Genomic DNA, 20,604 nt, shown 5'->3' on the forward strand with positions numbered 1-20,604 from the left:
TTAACTAAATATTTTATTATTTAAAGTATAAACTCTAGGTCAGAGTAATTTTAATCCCTTATGTATTTATAGTTAGTATATCTTTTATGGGTTGATATACTTAATTCACTATAAACAATGCTCTGATACCAATCTGTCACACCCCAAAACCATTGAACGGCGGAAACGTTCTGGGGCATAGGACGTCATGTACAGTATCACAACAATGAAAAGTAGTAAACAAGCAACAACATCATCCATTGCATTAATAATATAATTTTAATACATGTGTGTTCTGTCAAGTTATAATATAGACACTAAAGTACAATCAAAACAAAAGATGAGTCTTGATCGGGCTCCATCTTCTCTAAACCTTGCATCGGTACCTATCTATCGTTGACCTGAGGATACAAGTTATTTTGAAAGAGAGTATCAGCTTTAAAGCTGGTGAGATCATAAGTATTAATGTGTCTTAATTTGTAAAACTTGTAATTAAAGACTTGACATTGTTTTGAAAGAAAGCTCGTATAAGTATGAAAATGTTTGTAGAACAACTGTAAATGTTTGAAAACCCCTAGAAATCCCTATGATTCCTACTATTATAAAATGGAGTCTTCTACCAAGACCCTACTGTGTTACTATTATTATTATAAGAAATTGTATCCTTTGGTACTAGGATACTCAATTATAATTCACCTCATCGGTTATGTGAATGAGTCACAAAATAAAGGTAATAATATAACTAACCTAAGTATTACCCTTTGGTACTAGGGTAACTAACAGTGTTAACTTAAGACATCCGTAGATGTACATTTACCTCTGTTGCTAACAGTTAGGTGTAGGAATAGTTAATCACTTAAAGTATACATGTAATGGTATCAACCGTTGACATCCGAGGATGTGCTTTTATCTTTGTAGCTAACAGAGATTCTAGGAATGGTTAATCCCGCAAAGTATCCTTTGGTACTAGGATATTAAATCCAATCTATCTCGTCGATTATGTGATTGTATCACAAAGTAAAGATAAGAATGATGATTTTATAACGTAATCTATACATATAAAATGTAATAATAACTCATCATATATTATCTATGTAAATGTACTCATGTAAGCGTGTTTATGTAAATGTACTCATGTAAATGTAATCATATAAATGTAATCATGTAAATGTACTCATGTAAATGTTCATATAAATGTAATCATGTAAATGTTCTGTGTGTGCTAGTTGTAACGTGTGTTCTCTCTCTATCTAGCAAGTATTGACTCATGAATGAACTGACTCATTGTATGATATCATGTTCTAATAATAGTTCTAGTATCCTCCTAACTACCCCTATGGTAGTTTACTAGTAATATAACCGGTACGTATGAACATGGATGTATACCCTTGCTACCCAAGGGTATTGAATGAATTGGAAGAACCTTTATGACTATGTATGTACACATGATATATAACTAATATTTAAACGACCTTCGGACGGGTACCCGATATCCCACCAGACCACATCTCAAGCGCGAAAAGGAAATAGGGTGGATAGTCTTCCTAAGTCTTTTAAACATTTCTTATATAACTATACATATATAGGCATGCAATTGATAATATAAAAACATAAAATAAGTTTGGTAAAACCTTTGAACATAATTATTATCTAAGAAACGATCAACTTGTCAATCTATAAAATGGTTTGAAAGCGTAGGTTTGATAAAATAGTTTAAGTATAAAAGAACATTTGTTTGAAACACAATTATAAATGAGCTTGAAATGAAGCGTACAGAGTAAAGTGTACAGCTTAACAAGGAGTTTTAATCATATAAAATGTTTATGAAAATCATTTGAAGGAAACTGTTTGGTAAAATGGCTAATGAGTAGCCAATCATTTGAATGCTGCTTACTAATCACATGTGATTGATATAGTAACTAGCATAATTCTACTTGTATCTCCCCCCCCCCCCCCCCAATAAAATCACTTAAAACATTTAAAAGTATTTTAAAGGTTAGTTAAAGGGGTATGAACTCACCTGTAGTAAGTGATTGGAATTGAACGGACCGTATCGTAAGGAAGGATCGGACAAGTGCTTGGTGTCAAGTGAAGACTTTAGACACACACAATGATCCTAATTACATATGAAGACATATGTATATAAACAATTAGTGATTAAAACACTAATTGAACATGTATAAACATTCTAATGCGAGGTAAACACTTTGGTCAAGTGCTAGGAGGCTAATGGGTTGCAACAAAGGAGTGCAAGACCTCTCATGGAATTTTATGGTCAAAAGACCATATATGTTGGAGTTTACGGCCCAGGGAGTAAACTCCTGGCCGTAAACTCTCAATAAGGTTCCTAAATGAAGCCTAGCATTATTACAACTCAAGTGGTGAATTGCTTCAAGGCTTAAACAAGTGTTTGGGCCTCCTTTTAACTCCTTTGAGGAGTTTACAACCCTGGGACCATATCCCTTGCAGATTACGGTCGTAACCTCCCTTGGGAGGATGTTTATGGTGTTTTCAAGTCCCTAAATTAACTAGGAGCTAAACTAGGCTCTTGTACTAGGCATTAGAAGAGTTTATGGCACCATTTGGCATCATTTTATGGAGTTCACGGCCCTGGGACTTCTTGGGCCGTGAACACCTTACTCTTGATGTTCTAAGTGTGTTTGCTAGTCCTAAAATCATTTAGGTACATGTCCAATTTAGTCTCTTGTCTTAAGGAAGGCTGTTGAGGCATTTTGACACTTAAAAATGGAGTTCACGGCCCAAGAACTTCCTTGGCCGTGAACTCACTTTCACCCTTGATTCTTAATTGTTTTGGTGGTATAAACATGTAATGGTAGTCCCTATGTTGAGTTCCAAGGCTTTGAGGGACATTGGGCACACTTTTGGCCCTTAAAATGGAGTTTACTCTCCAAGTGTTCTTGGGCAGTAAACTCCTGAATCTTGGGATTTTGATCCGTTTTTGATGTTACAAACTACTATCTAAAATATATAATATAACTAGATAGAAGTACTCACGATTTGGGATAAAAAACCTGAAGATCCATGAGAGAGAATTCGGCTTTTCTCTAGTTGGAAATGCAACTAATGAATGAATATGGTTCAGATTTCTATACATAGTCCTGAGATTTTTGGCAGAAAATATTTTATTCCCGGAATGAACTCTAATCTCATAGAGTATTGGAATAACAGTGTTGCACAAAACCCTAGTGCATCCACTCTCCTGATATCTCCTTAAGTTCTAAACCTGAAATACTCAAACTTATACCCAAAGTCTGGAATTTCACTGTAACTATTCTAACTTCTATTGGCTTGATATGGTTTGTTTAGAATGGAAATTTCGGGTTGTCACACCTGAGCTATACTATAATATGACTAGGTACACTGCCTATAGCTGCATAGTTAGTAAGATTTTGTTAGTTTATAAATTTAAAACTAAGTAGATACTATCGCACCGCATCATCCATCATTTCTCTTTAAATTCCATATTAGTGTGTCGGTTAACCATGCACGCTCCACTAATGACATATCAAAGTATGATGTGCGTTTTCATGGATTAGCATACTTTTCAGATTTTTCCTAAAGTGACCAGAGTGGGATTTTTAAAGAAGGTGCTAGTACTTTTATATCGTTATACTAATTAATGAGATTATGTCCTATCAAATCGGCTAACAACCCTCCACCATATAAGGGAGCGGTGGCTGAGAATGAGAGTGGATACCTAATGGCGGTTATTTTTGTAACGACCCAAAAATCACGACTAAAAATTTCTTTTAAAACATTACTAAAACCATATTTATAAAATTGTATCATAAGTCATAACATAATTTCCAAGTATTAATTCAAAACATAATCTCATTATCAGAGTAAAACATTCCCAGGCTAACTGACTATGGTGTGTGCACTGCAACCTCTCCGAGCTCCTCTTTTGAAAACTGAGTACCTGAAACCAAAACTGAAAAATCGTAAGCATGAAGCTTAGTAAGCTCCCCCAAACTACCACATACCATACAATAACATATAAAGCACATACTGGGCCTTGCCCACTGCATCGGACCGAGGTCCGGACTAACTGGGGCCTTGCCCCCTGCATCGGAACGAAGTCCGGAAACTGACTGGGACCTTGTCCCCTGCATCGTACCGAAGTCCAGACTATCTGGGGCCTTGCCCCCTGCATCGGACCGAAGTCCGGAAACTGACTGGGACCTTGTCCCCTGCATCGGACCGAAGTCCAGACTAACTGGGGCTTTGCCCCCTGCATCGGACTGAAGTCCGGAAACTGACTGAACAAAGCATAACATAAACATATCAACTAGCATGAACACACATATACTGCATACTGCATCGGTCCGTAGCCCGGAACGCATAACACATAAATCATGTATGAGCCACGAAGGCATCAAACGTACTAACTACTACATCACACCGAAGTTCGAAAACTACTGCTAGCTAAACGGGCTAGCATTGTGGCCTTAGACCCGTTCCTACTGGAAGGAAACTCACCAGCACTGTTGGAGTTCTTGTTGATACCCTGCTGACTGCTATCTGACAACTCCCGCACTGCTACTCCAATGACTCCCCAATCTACTAACACCAAATATAACACTTAGTCCCAAAATGCCCTTCAACGGTCAAACTAAGTCAACTCTGGTCAAGGTCAAAGTCCTGGTCAAAGTCAACCTTCCAGGTTGACCCTACTCGCCGAGTCAGCCTACTGACTCACCGAGTTCATAAGCTCAGAAACCCCTTTCAATCGCGACTCGACTCGCCGAGTCTACTGATTTCCGAGTTCTGTCATGCTCCACTCACTGAGTCACCTCAAAACTCACTTATTCGAGGCTTAACCAGAAAAGGTTTGAGATTCTGCGACCAGACTCGCCGAGTCCAAGGCAATCTTCAACAGACTCGCCGAGTTGTTCTTCCAACTCGCCGAGTTCATGCTCATAATCATACAACTCGCCGAGTACACCCATGTGACTCGCCGAGTCTCTTTAGTTCTTAATCCATACAGTGGCTTTTCGATCCATGCAGGGGCTCAAATCCATAGATCCATTACTCTAGAGCCTGACTCGTCACTTACTCAATGATCCGGATCCCGCTCCGACTCGTCAAGTTCCTCCCTGGACTCGACGAGTTGACTCTTGATTTAGAGCTTAACCTTTCTTTTCTTGGTCTTCCTAATTCTGGGTGTTACAATTTTATAGGTCGTTTCCTTATCCCCCCCCCCCCCCTATATAGTATGACTTCATGTATGAGACGTACCAATGATTTGAATGACTTTTCTTATAGATATAATATATTAAACTCTTAATAGTATATATATATATATATATATATATATATATATATATATATATATATATATACTAGGTGTAAGACCCATGTATTACATGGGTTCGTTTTAAAGAAAAAAATATGAAATTCTAAACAATTAAGAAGTTTAAATTTATAAAAAAAAAATTAAAAAATATTAATTATTCAAATTAAATTGTTCTTTTTCAAATTAAACAAATAATTTAGATAAATAAAGAAAGAAAACTAATTAAACTTTTATTTAGACAATTTGAAATTAAAATGAAGTCAATTAATGAAATTGATATGTATTTATTATTACATTTATTGTATTTATTATATTTAAATATTATATGGAAATTAATAAAATGAAAAAAACCACAAAATGTCATGTGGAAAAAAAATTAATTGAAAATAACCATAAAATGATATGTGACCAAATCAATGAGAGTGTGACATGTGGCAAAAAAAATTATTTATTAGAGTATATATATATATATATATATATATATATATATATATATATATATATATATATATATATATACATATATAAGGTGTATTTTAAAACATTTCTAAAATACTAGGTTTAATATTAAATATTCAAAAATTAATAAAAAATAATTTAATTTAAAATTAAACCAGTTATGATTTAATCTTTATCATTTAATTAACAATTAATTAAATTAATTTAAATCAAATGAGGATTAAATAATTATTTGCTATTAAAATATTAATCAAATAATATTAAATTTAATCCTAATCCATACCCTACTAGATTTTCGAAATTTAAGGTATTGGGGTTATCCAATTTTAATTATTCTATTTTAACCAATTAAAATAATAAACATCAAATAAGGAAACCCTAACAAACCCTAGTGATTTTCAAAATCAAGGGAGAGGGTCGTGGTTGCGAGAACCCTAGCCCAAGTCGAAAATTACATGCCTTAGGGTTTAACTTTTAAAAATGTTAATTTGATCTATTCAAATATTATGCATATTCAATTGAAAACATTGGGCTCTAGTACCACTAATAGGTCCTATAGGTTACAAAAATCATGTGGCAGAAAATAACTTAACTCTTAAGTTCACATGCAACCTAATTGGATCTATGTTTTCACTATTGAATGCTATAATCTATGAACATCAAAGAACCTTAAGGAAACCCAAATTTAATCGAGATTCAAAAGAGGGTTAGGATTTACATACCTTTTGATTATTCTTCTAAATAATCAATGAAATCCTTCTTCAAAAGCTCTTGGAAGAAAGCACCATAAATTTCGTGTATCTGATGGTTCACACCCAAACCTAGCAACTAAGGAAACTTGAAAAGAGAGAGCGAGGAGAGGGGATGATTTTCGGCTATTCTCTTAAAAGGAAGAGTGGCCGAAAATATGAAGGGTTAAGGCCCTATTTATAGTTGCACTAGGAAACCCTAGAAACCCTAATTTGAATATATTAGGTAATTATCAAATATCCTTGTTATCTTTAAGGGATATTCTAAAACCCCTAGAATATGCCTCCAAACCCGTCCACCACCTTAGGGATGGTTTTGGAACCCTTTTTTTCAACTATTTAACAATTACAATTTAGGTCCTTACACTTTTAATTAATCTAATTAATCCCAAAATTAATTCTAGTTAGTTTCTGATTAATTTTTGATTAAATAATATTATTTCTAACTAATATAATATTCTCATAATATATTAATAAATTATTTATTGCTACTTATTAATCATATAATAAATCACTAAATCAGTATCTCTCTCTCTCTCTCTATCTCTATCTCTCTTAAAGTCACCCGATTCAATTACTAGGTTTGAGGGCAACCCAAAAGGACATTCTTTTAATTCAAGTTTATATCAGTTTAGTTATTGTCTTAGACACCTAATCTAATAAACCTATTATCGGAGAGTTTGGGTTCCATACTTTGGGGGTACGTGGCAGATTTTGATGGCGGAGGCACATAAGTCGAAGTTTTCTATTCATATGGGTGCAAAAAAGATATATAGAGACCTACGGCTTGATTATTAGTGGCCTTGCATGAAGCAGGATGTGGCCTGGTATGTGGAGAGATGCTTGACTTACAGTAAAGTCAAGGCCGAGCATCAACGACCTCACCACAAGGCGGAGGCACATAAGTCGAAGTTTTCTATTCATATGCTTGACTTACGTTGGGTGTCACCGTATAGAAATGGGAAGAGATCATACTGGATTTTATCATGAAGCTACCGCAGACAACACGAGGGGTGGATTCAATTTGGGTCATCATGGATGGATTGACCAATAGTACATATTTCATTCCTGTTTAGGAGAGCATATTTGTAGAGAAATTAGCAGATGTATATATCCATGAGGTGGTGGCACGTCATGGGGTCCCAGTCTCATTAGTTTATGATCTAAATGTTCGGTTCACTTCTAGGACCTAGAAGATATTTCATGAAGATTTGGGTACACGACTAAACTTCATCACAACTTTTCATCCATAGAATGATGGTCAGAGTGAGCGGACCATTCAGAATTTGGAGGCTATGCTCCGAGCATGTGTGTTGGATTTTGGCGGTAGCTGAGATTCGTATCTTCCTTTGGATGAGTTTTCTTACTACAATAGCTATCACGCCAGTATTAATTGACCTTCTTTTGAGATGCTCTATGGAGGTAATGCTCCTAACTACCGAGTTGATCCAATAGGTGCACGGGGGATTGCAGATCGTGTAAAGCCGACATAAGAGTTATGTTGATAGGTGTCAATCAGATTTAGAGTTTCAAGTCAAAGATATGGTACTCATGAAGGTGTTTCCTTGGAAAGGTGGCATCCGGTTCAGAAATCGGGCAAGATGGGCCCCATATATATTGGTCCTTTCAAGGTTATTTCCCAGGTGGGCAGGGTTGCTTATCATTTGTAGCTACCTGAGGAGAACAGTTAAATTCACATCACTTTCCACGTATCTCAGTTGTGGAAGTGCTTAGTCGATAACACCGCAGTGGTGCCCTTAGAGGATATTTAGGTGGACGAGCACCTGAACTACATAGAAAGATCAATTCCAATCCTCGATAGGAAGATGAACACTCTAAAACACATGGCGGTGAACCCGATGAATATGAAATAGAAGCACCTGAAGGGCTCTGAGTGGACGTAGGAGCCTGAGGATGAGATGAGGGAGCACTACCCATAGTTGTTTATAGCGTCGGATTTCGAAGACGAGGATTGATTCGTGTGGGGGAGAGTTGTAACACCCATTTTCCTTGGTATTTTTCATTTATTGCTTAAAATATGAAATGTTGGAAATTTTGGTCCTTACACAGTGCGTACCCCATAGGTACGTCGAGCGTAAGTCATTAAAAGGCAGAGAGGTTCTTTTAAGTAAGCACGACATACTTAATTGGTATGCATGGCATACTCACGTAGATCACAAACCATAATTTTTAGGTTTTGGGGCCTATTTAAAGGACCTTAAGCCCTTAAAACCTTCTTTACCTTCAGCCTCTACTCCCTCATTCTGTCATTTTGAACCCTAACTCTTGAAAGCTTGTTTTGGCCCGTTAGAGTATTCTTGGTTCATTGTGGAATAAGATGGAGTTCATTATTGGTGATTGGTGGGCTTGAAGCTTGTAGATCAAGATTTTTATCTCCATTTTCCAACTTCTAGAGATATAAAGCTCACACATTTATGGATCTTTGGTTTAGATCTAGGCTAAGGTTAGTTTTGCATAACTTTTGGTCCCATGGTTTGGTTCTTGTGAGTAAAAGCTACTCCAGAGCTCAAGTTTTGTCACTTTATCTTGTTTTTATGGATCTTGAATCATAAAAAGGAAGTCCTTGTTATAACCTACTCATGCAAGAGTTTGAAATTATTAATGGGTGTTATGGAGTTAGGGTTACGTGTTGGGCTCTTTTATGCCATGCAAAAGCTTAAAGCTGTCGACTTTATCGTTTAAGAACTTCCCCAATACTAAGATCTATAAGTTCGACGTTTGAACTTAATGTATTAAGAGCTAAAAAGTGAATTTTGACAACTGATGGTTGTATAGGGCGTAACCTCTGAGTACGTAGAGCGTAACGAGTTATGCTCGTTTCCTTTTCTGTGAATACCCAATACGTTGGGCGGAAGTATGGAGTATGCATGGCGTACTCCTTAAAGTCCATTTGGGCTATTTTGGGGACTTGGGCCATGTTTAATTGGGTGTATTATGGGAAGGGTAAAATGGTATTTTACCCTAAGTAAGAGAGAATAGGATTTGGACGTTTAATTATGGGTTATTACCCCCAAATAGTAATTAGGGTTGGTTTGGTTGTGTTCAATATAAGGATCCTTTGCATCAACAGTGTATATGTGATTCAGATATCATGGAATTTAGGTGAGTCTCCTCACAGTAATTGTGGGTCGAAGGCACCAATATCGGCCCATTGATTTATGTCTATAGGATGCTAGCTGTTTGTGTGACTCTTGTATGTATTATATGTATTTGTATGTATATCGAGAAGGCCCTATGTCAGACCAGGCCCATTATATGTATGTTATGTGGTATTTTGGGGAACACACTAAGCTTTATGCTTACGGTTTATGTTTAAATGTTTTTCAGGTACTTTCGGTTCAAATGGGGAAGGGTCCAGCATGATCGCATCCACCAGTGTTCAACATTTTATGATTTTTGGATTGTACTCTAATAACTCTTTTTCCACATTGTCATACTTTGATGGTTTGAAATGAATGATTGATAGTTTTGATTGACTTAAAAATAAAAAATAAAAATAAAATAAAATAAAAATAAAAATAAAAAAAACTTTACTTAATATTTTAAGGGTGTTTCACTCTCTCTCTCTCTCTCTCTCTCTCTCTCTCTCTCTCTCCAATGGGTATTTTTCAGAGTATAATATTCTCTAGTTAACTTCTAGTAATTGACTTAGGGGATGTTGTACCTAGTGGTTGGCAATTAGATGGCGTGGTGAAATTTTGTGTTCAAAGGAAGACACGCGCATTAATTGTTAATCTTTTCAGACTTAAGTTGAAAAATCGTTAAGTACAATAGATGCTTATTCTTAAATGTAGTGATTTAGGTATTTGACGTTTCTACCTAGTTAATTTTAAGGTTAATGGTACTGTAGCCTCATGAACTATTGGTTTCATTCTTATTTGGTCTCTGAAATATGTTTTGTTTATTATGGATCCCTAAAGTTGCAAATGTTGTTATTAGAAACTTCAAGTGTTTGTCCACTTGTAGTTGTTATGTCCATATGGCATGCCAGATGATACTGACATGGCGTACACATAAGATTTTTTAAAATTTTTGAAATTTAAATTTTATTTAATAAACTTTTATTATTATTATTATTATTATTATTATTATTAAAAAAGCCTAATTATTTATTAAATTTGGATTTTTGTTAAAATTTATTATGACTTAAACATATCAAGAACATTCAACAAGTACCACTCACCATCACCATCTCCCACCTCCCACTATCTTCACCACGGTCATCCATCTCCCATAACTCCCAAATAAATGGCAAATGTCATATTAATCCATCGAACTTGTCGTCAACTTTTTTTGTACATTAAGGGAATGAACTCTTGTTTAACCTGTTAAAAAGGTCACGTAACCCACTATAACATATTTTAATATCATTGTATCCTCATATCATCCAACCTTCTCTCTACAGTTATGCGTGTCCTCTATTGCAGGTTACAAAATAGAAGACAAGGGAATGAACTCTCGTTAAAGGTTTGTCTCGTGAATCTGGGGTGTGAAATCACAAACTATTTTACATTTGGAAATCTTGAATCTAGACGGCAAGAATGTAGGTTGTCACCTCCATTATATTTGAGTTATACATATAAGTGAAACCATGGACTATCTTTGGTGGGGAATCCAAAAATCAAAACCAAGAAAAATCAACCCAGAGAAACTAAGAAAAATGCCCTTTTGAAATCATGAAGCTTGCATACGATTCCAAATAAAACCCAAGAAAACATAGAATTTGATGCTCTAATTATGTTTAGAGCAATTTCAGGAGCCATTTCCCCCTATTATTGACCAAATATCATACCCAAAAAAAAAAAAAAAAAAAAAAAAAAGAATAACTTCATAAATTTCAACGAAAATAATGACCATCAACACAATAAAATCAACAGGAGCTTTTAACCAGAAATTGATGAACAAATGAATAGAGTGTAACAAGAACCCGCCAAACAACTAAAATCCCCAAAAGAATCGAACTCAAAACACATAACAGGTGGGTGAACCCTTAATGTACAATTTTTTTGTACATCAAGAAATTGAACAGAGCGAAGTGATGAAGCTTTTGGACCATGAATCAGAGCTTGGAACCCTAAGTAGTGGAGGGTAAGAACTACTGGAGCGATAGCGGCAATTCATATGTCGATGCTTAGGGTTTCCGATATCAAAGGTGGGACCCTGAAATGATTCAACCATGTTACACGATTCTTGCTTTGGTTCTTCCCGAAGGTCAAGTTCGATCTTGGACTGGTCCAGAGCTAGAGATAGTCAAAGTAGTGGCTGACCAGGTGGTGGTGGCTCTTTCCCATGCGGTGGTGCTTGAAGAATCTCAACTCATGAGAGAAAAATTAGCAAAACAAAATCGAGCTTTACAACAAGCTAAACATGATGCCATGAGAGCTAGTCATGCAAGGAGCTTGTTTCAAAATTGTAATGATTAAAAGTTTGAGAAGACCTATGCATTCAATCGTGGGTTTGCTTTCGCTCATTTTCCTATAAGCATCGACACATATTTTACAGGTTTACCAGGTATCAAGTCACATAAGAATATCTTAAAACAGGAAAATGAGAGTTCATTCCCTTAATGTACAAAAAAAAAAGTTGTGTGACTTTTTAAAACAAACACGACGAGTTTGATGGGCTAATATGAAATTTTCCCCCAAATAAAACCAGAATATGAAGGTGTTTTCAAGTGAAGATCCAACTCAAGTTCTTTGATAGATTTTTATAATGCTTTTCTTATTAAACCCCAACACATTCAGGTTTTTTGATAGATTTTTCAAATGTATTTCTTATTAAAACCTGATACGTAAACATCAACCTATAAATATGTTTTTAAGTAAAGCTCAAGATCAAGTTCTTCAATTGATTTAAAAAAGTGCAAATACATCAACCTATAAGTGTGTTTCCCACTAATGGTTTTTTATTCTTCCCTTAGTTTTCCTTTTAAAGCTTTTTTCTTCTTTCTGTCATGTGAAATAAAGAACAAGGGTTTAGCATCCAGGAAGATAATCTCATTCATAAAAATGCTATAAGATCTAGTTTTACTAGAGTGGGTGGTTCAATCTATAACGAGGATGAAATTTGAAATCCATACAAAGAAACCACATTCATGACACTAACAAAGATGAAGATGAAACAACATGTATGCACTCAGAAATGAAGCAATAGAGGTAACAACTCTAGATCTTTTCGTTACTGAAGAATCTCAATCTTAAATCGATAAACACATAGCATGCCTATATCTTGCATCATTCGAAGAACACATATGAAGATGATGAATATTTGAGAACACATATGATGATTTGGAAAATAAAGAACACTAAACCATGACTAGATCTCAAATCGGCTGGAGCGTATTTAAGGGGTGTTTGGGATTACTTTTCAAAAAAAAATTATTGACTAATTGGTTTTAAGAATCCAATAAGTAAAAAAAAAGTATTTGGAAATCTTAAAAATGTTTTTCAATATACTTCAAAACTAAGATTTCCAAAAGTATCTTTTACAACTGTTTTTGGCTTTTTAACCAAATGTGTTTAACTTATTGATTTAGTAGTTTTTTCCACCACAAAAACAAATCCAAATTTTATAATAATATAAAAAAAATAAATAAAATAAATAAATAAATAATAAAAAAAAAATTTTAAAAAAAAGTCATTTTGCAAATACCATAAGTCATTGAACACTTTTGCCTAAAAATACTTTTGAAGTTCAAAAAGCAATCTCAAATAGCCCCTTAAACCTAGAAAACAAACAACTTCATATGATAGAAAATAATAGATAACAAGCAAAGGGGTTTTCTGATCTCGCATCATTCACGAGTTTAAATGAATGAGTTATCAAGTCTTAAAAAAATGAAATAAAAAATAAAGAACATGTTTTGTAAAACTAAAAAAATGAATAATCTAGAAATATAATTATTAATACATTTAACAATATAAAGGTACGCCATTACGTCCACGTGATCGCAACTGCTTAACCAATAAGATATAACTCATTCTTTTTTTTAAATAAGTGAAATGAAATTTTAGAGATCCATAAAACTTTAAAAATAAATAAATAAATAAATAATTTTATGAAAAAATAGGACAAAAGTGAAAGCTCATATGTCCATAGTAATATAAACCCTTACTTTTAGAAAAAAAAATTATAAATTTAGCCAAATACACTAATTACTTTGTAGAAAATAGCTAAAAAAATCAAAATTGCATTTTTAGCCACTAAAATCGCAGATGGGTATAATCCATCTGCGATTTCATCATGACATCTGCGAACGTACAAGTAGCTAAAGAACAAACGTGCTTTAGCCACTTGTACGTTTGTAGTTGGTTTTTTTTCGTTGTATATATACTCCTTTTTCAGCCTAAAAAGCGCAGATTGACATAGTTCATCTGTGATTTCCTCTTCTTTTGAATTACATATTGTGATTTTTTTTTTTTTTTGCTTTTTTTTAATTATTAGTTTGATTATGAAATTGATAGGTTTGATTATAAAACAACCTTATTATATATAAATTTTTTCAATAAATTTTCATTTTTGTTGTTATTTTTTTGGAAAATTCGTTTAAAAAGGAAATCGTTCATAATAGCTCTAAGGAAATCGTAGAAAGAGTTTCTTCAAAAAATAGAGTGAAAAATGAAGAAAAAAAAACGTTTTTATACTATGAACTTCACAAAATCACTGATGGAAGGGCAAAATCGCAGCTGAGTTTAGTTCATCTGTGATTTTAAGGGTTATTTTTGTAATTTGAGTTTCTTTTTGCTATTTTCCACAATGTAATTAATGTATTTTGTTAAATTTGTAATTTTCTCTTAATTTTATGGTTGATATCTTTATTGAAAATCAAGATGTTACATTTAAGATCGTTTCTTGAAATCTTGCTTTTGATTAATAATGTTGGTATGGTGTGTATGTAGAAATCAATATAGTTCATTGTGTGTACATCTTATTTGTTTGTTTACAAACATCTATAAACAATGTGGTTTAGAGTTTAAAAAAACAAACAACTTTTTTATTGACTACCAATTTTTTTTTATTGACTACCGATTTTTGAAATACAAACGACGCCTAACTTATATGAAAATCATTGATTAGTTGCCTCCTTTGTGAAACGATGGCGAACAACTACTACATAAATACATAAAATTCCAACCGCAGTTATACAAATTTTGTATCAGATAAATATCATATTGTGTGAAGAGCAAATGATTTGCGTACTAGTGTCCTTCCTCTAAACATTATATGACCAATCAAAAGTAGTCAAAAGGGTCTCAAATGGATCGGTTTACTAACAAGAGAAAATAGATAATAACTCAAATAACATTTTTAAAAAGCAAATCAAACTACATTATATTTCAAGGTGTTTGGCACGAGTTGGATCGAACATACGACCCAAACATTTATTTTCCAATTTATTACAAAACATATACACAAACATAAATTACTTGAAGTTACAAAAATACATTGAACTACGAGCATATACAAATATCGCTATTATTTTTTATAAATCTACTCAACTCAAACATGTAGCTTTCAAACAAAGAACGATCTTGGACATAACCTTATTGTTCAAAACCACTCATTAAAGTTTCGAGGTTTCTCTTTTAACATTTGTACGAATAATAAATTTGCCAAAAAGAATAAACCACGAGAAAATATCAACATCTAGTTCGACCATTCCTCATTTGACTCGGTACTCACGTTAAATTTTGAATAGCTAAAAGTCCGTACTATATTAACCATACAGTTGTAACCAAGTTAAAATTAAAAATTATAAAAAAAAAGATTAAAAAAATACTGTGGAATCATTTCTGGATTGCAGTTTTACCTAAACCCTCGTCGATATGAATTTTCCACACACACATATAGATCGAGGTATGTTGCTTCGTCTTCTACATTATTGATCGATTATACGTTTCTCTAATTCAGCAAACTTATTTACTGATTTGTTAATTTTAATTGCATTTCCTTTTCTTCTATTATATTTTGATATATGTTAATTTTAGATTCATTTCCTTTTCTTCTATTATATTCAGATTTGCATGCTATCGGAATGATGTTTTGGAGAATTCTTTTCATGAAATTAGGTTGTCCTACCTTAACATTTCATATTTATTAGTGAATTTAATAAAACCAACATAATGGAAATTTCAACAATAACATCAATAATGATTTACACTCCATCTATTTATAAAATCCTAAAAAAAAAAAAACAACAAAAGGTAAAAAGATTCACGTTTCACATAAAAAGTAGAAAAGCAATTCACATTTAACAAAAGAAACAAACTAAACCCTTTTTTTTACCTTGGTTTTGCACCACCATTTTCTTCAACAGTATTGACCGGAGTTGACGCCCCACTCTTTTTAGAGCTACCAGTTCCAGTAATAGTCCGGCCCATAAACTTCCCAGCCTTACTGAGCCCACTACCAACCGCCCCAAGCCCACTTCCAACAAGCCCAACCCCAGCCCCAACTCCACCACCCACAAACCCAACCCCGGACCCCACCAACCCCGCAGCTCCATCAATCGCATCCATTGTACTTCCGATTATACCCTCGGCTTTAAGTCTCTTTTTCTCTTCAAGTATCCTCTTCTCTTCTTCCATAGCAACATCTTGTTCTTCTTTTGTAAACTCATGGTACTTCACCTGTATTCAAAATTATTACTAAATTATATACGTGTTGACTATTCGACTGTTTGACTATTTGACTGTTTGACTATTTACCTTGACTGTGAGAGTTCCTCTATCTTTCTTATCTTTGATCTTGAGCATATCAAGTGAAGGTTGAAGCTTCAATTCAATTTCATTTTCGATTTCTGGTTGAATGCCAATTAGAGATAATTTTGCAATTCCCAATCGCTTATCTTGCCCAATATCTTCATCCAGAACCTGTTTGGAATTGGATTACATCATTTTTTATTATAAAAAATAAAAAATAAAAAAGATAAAAAAAAGATTTTGTTATATAACCTCGAGAATAGCGGATTGGGTTTCCTTGTCTTCTACAATCAACTGAAGTACATGATTCCAAACAGGGTTCAAGTTGTTGTCAACAGCTTTTGTTTTGAATTTTTCAAGTGGACGAATAAAAGCAGTGACATAAGGATCAGATTTTCCAATCATTTCCATATTTTTTAAATTTGTTGCCTTCACAATTGTTAATGTCAGTTGCCCTTGTGGCTTCAGCTCCAGATCACTGCATAACAATATTCAAAGTTCAAACACCAAATCAAAATCATACATATCATGGAATGGAATCACGAATTCCGATTCCAATGTTACCTTGTATCCACACCTACACCACCAATGGGAACAACGATCCTGTGGGGCCATTGAAGCATATCTGAAACTATTGTATTTACAGTGTCCTACAAAAATCAAATAAAATGTTAACATTTTATAAAAATAGATAAATGATTAGTCAAAAAATGAAAAAGAAACTTACATCAATCATATCAGAAAGTCCAGGCATGGCAGTTAAACTTCCACCAATAGCCTTCAATGTATAATCAATTCTTGGCTTCGGCTGAAATTTTAATATAAAAAAATTTATTAGAAGAAAAAAAAAATCATTAATTCATGAGTTTATGAATTCATAAAATCATACCTCGGAAAGTAAAGCAACAACAACAGCAGAAATGCAAGGGATTTCCTCACAGAGTTGGAAAATGACACGAACAACTGTAAAAACTTGCAGATCTTTCAGCTGTAGAAGTAGAACACACATAATTAGATTCAAAAACATTATGAAAGAATTTGAATAATTAAATAAATTAGTAAATAAATATATACCTGAATAGGTAAATTAGCAACAAGTGCAGCTTCAACTCCTAAAACAATATTTGGATCACCACCCCAACGAAGATCAATGTCCATTGTTATTTGACCTTTTTTAAGGCTTTGAACACGGATACCTGCATTTTTTTTAAGTATTTATATAAACTTTGAAAAAAATTATAATTTTAAGTGATATATATAATGATACCTTCAATCTTTGGTGCTACAGTTCCAAGAGAGAGTTTATTGAACTTCAATGATGTAATTCCAGGTGGGCGATAATCTTCCAATAAAGGCTCAACAGAATCTTTGATTATTATTCGAGCTGCCTATAAATGTAGGAATTAAGAAAATTAGATATAGTCAACCTAAGAAGATAATACATATAGAAATTATAAATAATGAGTACTCGAGGTAACTTACTTCTTCAACATATGGCCAGAGTTTGCTCAATTGTTTATTCAGCCATTTCACCTGAAATACGAAGCTACAAAGATGAGACACGTTCACTAAAAATATATTTTTTTTAGTGGCTTCTGAAAAATCATGAAATGGGTTCTTTGGTGATGAAAAGCATATTAAGTTGCAGCTGATTGTGTAGATAGTGAAAGTGAAAGTGAAAGTACTAACCTGTTCATAAACAGGGAAAGATATCCATTCTGGAAAGTTGTCACCACAGATTTTCTTCAAATCATCTCTGTTGAGACATCCAAGGAGTTTTATGTCAACTGCCTGAGGAAAAAACAGTTTATCAAAGATCATGTTAACATAAATTTCAAGTTGTATATGGATCACCAAGAATTATGGAACCATAGAGCAACATGCTCTAGTAGTGCAGAAGCATACACTATTATCAGGTTTAGTTCAAGAAGCATGGAAACTCAGAAGCTATCAAATCACCATCTATGAACAGTGGAGCAATGAATAATGCTCTATCTTTATTTAAATCGGTTTACAATTTCCCCTTCTTTGAGATCCTAACACAAGCTAATAAAGTCAACAATGAAAAGAAACCCGTGAAAACCTGTTTCTTGTTCACAGTCTATGATCACTAGAACATCTAATTGCAGTCATACAGCTCTTGCTGATGGTAAATTAAGTTATAATTACAGATTACATTAAACCCTAACACCAACCAAATCACGAAAATCAGTAGTGAAAGTAAAACCCTAACAAATTGATTAATCAGAACCAGACGAAGATATCAAAGAACCCAAACAATCGATTTACCTTGGCAATTCGTTTACTGCTTCGATATCTCATCATCTGCCGCCAACCAGCCATAATCGCAATCCCAAATACAGTCCCCATCAGTATTCCAGAAATCAACCCCATTTTGTATCAGCTTCAACTCTCCCAAAACAGAACTACAATCAACAAAACATCCAACCAGCTACAGGTTCAAGTTTCAACTTGAGAGAGAGAGAGAGAGAGAGAGAGAGAGAGAGAGACGAGTGATTACCGTTTGCTATTGAAGGTAGATGAAATCTCCAGTATCTGGATGTAGTTTCTCTCTCTAAAAGTCGCAATCGGTTTCGTTGTTTGGGTCGCGTTGTTACCCCCACAACTAGTGAAGAGATTGCTTTTACAGATGAATAATAATAATGGGGGAAATGGGGTCGGTGTGTAATCCGATTGCTTGCTTGACTTGAAGAAACTGTGATGAATTTGAGAGAGAAAGAGAAAGAGAAAGAGAGAGGTGAATCAGTAAATGTAACGTTCAATTCTTGCCTTGGTCTATCCGTTACTTGTTTAGCTACCCCCGGCCCCAACTAAATTCTCGATTAGAAGATATTTTCTATTTTTATCCTCTTATATAATTTTGTTATTTTTTTATTTGTATCATTATCAAAAGAGGTATCTTTATATTTTGGAATAAAGCCTTTAAAAAATCTGATAATTAATTTTTTGATTTAATAGAACACACTTAAAAGTAGAATAATTTTCAATTAATGTAGTTTTTTGTGTAAAGATTAATGATATATAGATTTTCTTTTATATAATTTGAAATAAATATATAATATTGTGTAAAGATATAATGATATATAGGTTTTCAACGTTTATTTAACATAATTCATTAAGTTTATAAAATGTTTTATTATTATAAACTCATAATACTTCTCCATATAGCAATATACAAATATCATTTATATAACTAGTATCACATACGAATGATTTTTTATTTATTTACGATTCTCCTTGTGGTGAATTTAATTTGTTTGATGGTGTTAGACCATCTTTGTGTGAGGGTTGATTCTCATACACCATTACTATACAAATAATTTGAAATATATTTTTATCCTTAAGTTAATGGTTTAATTTCTTAAAATTCAAAGTTAACCAAAGAATAGGTATTACCTTTTACTAAAAAAGAAAACCTTAAATCTTTATCATTAGTTAAGTACTTCAAATATTTTATTGGGGTGTGCATAAAAATACCATATGAATCTAATTAATAATCAACCACTTCATAAAATTGATGTATCAATTGTGAAAATTTGAGAGAACACTTGGAACCCAACCAATGCCAACATATAACTCAATCACTTGAAAATAATCAGCTACAACAACTACCTTTCTATCCCCAACTGTAAGACTCAACTCAACGAAAACTACTAAAATCGGAAAACTCTCAAAACTGTAACTACTAACCGACTCAATTAGTATAATTCACAAGACCGGGTACCCATCAGTCTAAACTCTACAAAGCCATATGTAAAGGCTGATAATCATCCATTTGTTATATCTACCCCTAATCCCTGGCTAGGAACACCATCAACCATGTAGAAAGAACACTCAAACATCCCGATCGTGAATTTCCATTAATCCCAAATTAGCAAATTAAGCCCAAAAGATGTCAAATGTCCACTTAACTTACTTACAAGTCATCACTAACCCACCACTTCCACGAGCGTAATAATGATCAATCCAAAAATCTCACAGGGAATCTAAACTCCCACACTAAAACCGGTGCACATCTATCTGACAAATCATCCAAAAGACCGACAACGAACTTCATCATTGGTGACTTAACTCATACAGTACAATCCTCATAAAAACAAGGTTCGCTAAGAAAACCCAAACAAGGAACAATCGATATACAACCATGACCTTTCCAACAAATCAACATTCTACAAAAGCATTATCAAAACCTACCGACCACTATGCCATTAACAACAATACCATACCGCTCATACACCTAACTATGCCAAAACGACTAACAAACAAAATATACAAGTCTCCACTACACAACTATCAGTTCTAACTTACATAAGGAAAATCCATGATGGTTCACGATACGTTGTGACACCATCCAACT

The 20,604-nt window shown here is 33.7% G+C and overlaps 1 protein-coding gene across 2 annotated transcripts; it reads right to left on the minus strand.

The window, feature by feature from the left end:
• Positions 1–15,645: 15,645 nt before the first annotated feature.
• On the minus strand, positions 15,646–19,019 carry NTMC2T4 (Calcium-dependent lipid-binding (CaLB domain) family protein). 2 transcript variants are annotated; one of them, XM_078989908.1, is made up of 12 exons: positions 18,748–19,019; positions 18,516–18,652; positions 17,916–18,017; positions 17,709–17,759; positions 17,494–17,614; positions 17,301–17,422; positions 17,116–17,214; positions 16,954–17,034; positions 16,791–16,876; positions 16,479–16,704; positions 16,233–16,397; positions 15,646–16,154 (listed from the first exon to the last, which is right to left on the minus strand). In XM_078989908.1, exons 2-12 carry the CDS (start codon positions 18,618–18,620, stop codon positions 15,807–15,809), a joined length of 1,506 nt encoding a protein of 501 aa, XP_078846034.1. In that variant the 5' UTR covers positions 18,621–18,652; positions 18,748–19,019; the 3' UTR covers positions 15,646–15,806. The 2 variants fall into 2 exon arrangements, with proteins under 2 accessions (XP_078846034.1, XP_078846035.1); XM_078989909.1 differs by lacking the exon at positions 18,748–19,019 and having other exon boundaries at positions 18,516–18,741.
• Positions 19,020–20,604: the final 1,585 nt, after the last annotated feature.

The sequence above is a fragment of the Lactuca saligna genome, chromosome 4, assembly GCF_052625555.1.
Source record: "Lactuca saligna cultivar CGN05327 chromosome 4, ASM5262555v1, whole genome shotgun sequence".
In the NCBI taxonomy this organism is placed as follows: Eukaryota; Viridiplantae; Streptophyta; class Magnoliopsida; order Asterales; family Asteraceae; genus Lactuca; species Lactuca saligna.